Source organism: Musca vetustissima, unplaced genomic scaffold (assembly GCF_032173495.1).
Source record: "Musca vetustissima isolate MV318-11 ecotype Yass unplaced genomic scaffold, APGP_CSIRO_Mvet_v1 utg865, whole genome shotgun sequence".
Classification (NCBI taxonomy): Eukaryota; Metazoa; Arthropoda; class Insecta; order Diptera; family Muscidae; genus Musca; species Musca vetustissima.
The window spans coordinates 189,986-193,253 of record NW_026877629.1 but is presented as its reverse complement, the minus strand read 5'-3'; the positions used below and the strand labels follow the sequence as shown (position 1 = coordinate 193,253).

At 34.5% G+C, this 3,268-nt stretch overlaps 1 protein-coding gene across 1 annotated transcript; it reads right to left on the bottom strand.

The window, feature by feature from the left end:
* Positions 1–1,725: 1,725 nt before the first annotated feature.
* On the bottom strand, positions 1,726–2,776 carry LOC133322286 (malate dehydrogenase, cytoplasmic). Its single transcript, XM_061531298.1, has one exon. The coding sequence runs from the start codon at positions 2,711–2,713 to the stop codon at positions 1,778–1,780; it is 936 nt and encodes a 311-aa protein (XP_061387282.1). The 5' UTR covers positions 2,714–2,776; the 3' UTR covers positions 1,726–1,777.
* Positions 2,777–3,268: the final 492 nt, after the last annotated feature.

Sequence of the window (3,268 nt, the reverse complement as noted above, 5' to 3'; positions counted from 1 at the left end):
AAGTTAATTACAGAAAATGGAAGAAAATTCGTAAGTAATGCAAAGTTTCATTAAATTAGAAACTAATTCCTTATATATTTTTAGGCAAGTTCCAGATAGAGGGCAATGTATTGATGCAGGGAGCTTAAATGTTCCCGGGGAACATACCAGATCAATTTTTCTATTATTATTTATTTTATTTTTAATATTAAATGCAATACAAATAATTGTGTTCGTCCTTTGTTTGTTGTTTATTTTGGCGCAAATCAAATTTTTTCTTGAATCAGCTGTTTATTTGCTAAATCTTACTAAATGTTGTCTGTTTACTTTTTTTCAGTATTATCGCAAAAGAGAGTAAAAACGGCTTACTCTCTGAACTAGAACATACTGAATAAATGTTACTGGAAAAGTAACCAGACACACCTATTATTTTCTAAAAATTCTATGGGAGATCCACTTAGTAAAATGTGTATTGATTTCAATTCTGTGTATTCTAAAGTAGACTTTTGCATGAATATAGAACTAATAAAATCTAATACAATTGTATTTTTAAATGAATAATACAAAATAATAACAAACTGGCTGTTGAAGTAGATTTCTGTAGCTGGTTTTCTACCCCTTCTCATATTCCTTCATAATGCGGATTATGGTGTGTACGCGATCCCTCGGTCGGCAGGGGTGGGAAAATGAGACATGGGAACGTTGGACAAAATGCCAAATTTACCCCAATTTAGAATGCACCCAAAGATACTTTTTATAGTTTATTTTTTTCTATCAATCATCTAAAAACCTTATATTACATTGTAATTAACGACTTTTTAATAATACTGCCGTAAAATTTGAAAAGTTTTATATACGAAATACTTACAAAATGGAATGTAAAAATATTTTAGTTTTAAAAAAATAATTTTATCTAATTTTGTAAAAGTGCGTCTATAGTTATGAAACATCAATAAGTTTGAAAGTGCAGAATTAGGCGAAACCATAAAGAGTAAATGAATTATTTTTGTTGAATTAAATGTGCTTTTGATCATTTTATTGTGTATAATAACTTAATGGGTGGCTACTTCTCCATTCGTCTACGTTTTTGTATAGTCTCCATAAAATTTAATGTAGTAGGTTACGAAGTGGTGTTACATCTTCAACGGATAAAATAAATTGACTACAAAATTTGTTTATCTGCAAAAAATGATTGCATAATTATCTACTAATAAACTCGGCATCATTAGAATGTTGAGATTTGACTAACATGATAATTCAACTCGCTATAACCACCTACGTGCTACTTATATACATATATGTGCCACCTTTATACACTACGTGCTACTCACATATACGCTATACACTGTTAATTAGTTTCATCGACAACTGTCACTTAATGCTGTTGGCAAAAATTTTGTAACTTTATCATGCAGAGAAATAAAACAACAATTATATCTGTTTTTGTATCGATTTACTTCGATCACACAAATTTTATTTGTGACGTAAAAAACTAACAAAAACAGTGAAACTATTAGATGGGATTCAATTTCATTTACATTACTAAATCAATCTCATATCACTAAATTTAAATATACATTTTACAGACAGCAATTGTCACTGTCTTCAAATGGATAAATATTGAGAAATAAAAAAAATATAACATTGTGGGGGAGAGAATATCCAATAACATGGGATGGGGGGTTTGACTAACTTTTGATAGTATAATTAATATTTATGTATATATTACTCAAAGATTGGCATTAGCAGCACTTGTTAAGCTGTTAATTTACAATTTTGAGTCGGCTGGGCCGGCTAGTCAATCGGCATTGCAGACGGCCATAGCTTCATTCTTCTCTTCCAACAATTCCTTGCCAGTAATGGCCATTTTAGACTTAGCAAAGTCATCCAAAGACAAACCCTGAACGATCTTCCACTGTTTGTTCTTAATTTCCACAGGGAAGGAGTAGATAACATCCTTGGGAGCATCGTAGCTGCCATCAGAAATAACACCCATGGAAACATATTGGCCGGGGGCAGTACCGTTCCACCAATCATGCATATGGTCACAAGCGGCCTTAGCAGCAGACATTGCCGAAGACATCTTGCGTGCAGCAATAACGGCAGCACCACGCTTCTGGACTGTTTCAACGAAAGAACTCTTTAGGAATTCGGCATCTCCAACAGCTTCTACGGCGGACTTCTCAGTATTATCAACAGTAACTACGGCGTGACTGGCATCTGGGAATTGGGTAGAGGAATGGTTACCCCAGATAATTACATTTTTAACCTGGCTGATGGGAACCTTGGCTTTAGCGGCAATTTGTGCAGTAGCGCGATTTTGATCCAAACGGGTCATGGCACTAAAGTTTTCACGTGGAATTGAGGGGGCATAGAAGGAACAGACGACAGCATTAGTGTTAGCTGGATTGCCAACAACCAAGACTTTGACATCCTTGCGGGCATATTTGTCTAATGCTTGACCTTGTGCTTTGAAGATTTTCACGTTGGCAGACAACAAATCTTTACGTTCCATACCTTCCTTACGCGGCATAGCTCCAACTAGGAAAGCGGCAGATACATCCTTAAATGCTACAGCAGGATCGGTGGTTGGAACAACCTCACGAAGCAATGGCAAGGCACAATCGGCCAATTCCATAACAACACCTTCTAAAACACCAACCATTGGTGGAATGTCCAATAAATGCAAAATCAAGGGTTGGTCTTTGCCAAATACTTCTCCGCGAGCGATCATATAGAGGAGCGAGTAGGCGATTTGGCCGGCAGCACCGGTGACAACAACACGAATTGGTTCAGCCTATAACGACAAGATTGTAATTAAATGAGATTTTTACTTGCAATTTTATATAAATCAAATTAAAATTAAATAAAATTTAAGCGAAACCCCGGAAATCTTTTTGATTTATAATCGTGTTCTGGAAAATTAGTTTGGTACTTTTTCATTATTAACGGGTCGGTTTCACCTCTCCATTCAAACATTTGAGGGAAAGGTTCGTATAGCGCCCAATTTGGAATTTGTGGTTTCCAGTGGGTTGGAAAGAAGTACCACAAAAAAGTTTTCAGTTTTCTACGGTACACTTTTTAATATTTTCAAGTTTTTAGGCACTTTGTAATTTATTAGTGTTTTTTTTCGCGATTGCACTTTTGTTTAGCGTACATTCAATAATAATAGTTATTGACATGACGTACAGTTGTTTATTGATAACTTTTTTCAATTTATTTGATTCTAGTTTAAAATATAAAATAGTCGTAAGACGTGAATAGTTACATATATGTTACACATATGAAA

What these genes read in the sequence shown, in the direction of transcription:
- LOC133322286 (XM_061531298.1), bottom strand. Translation starts at nt 2,713, where the DNA reads ATGATCGCTCGCGGAGAAGTATTTGGCAAAGACCAACCCTTGATTTTG.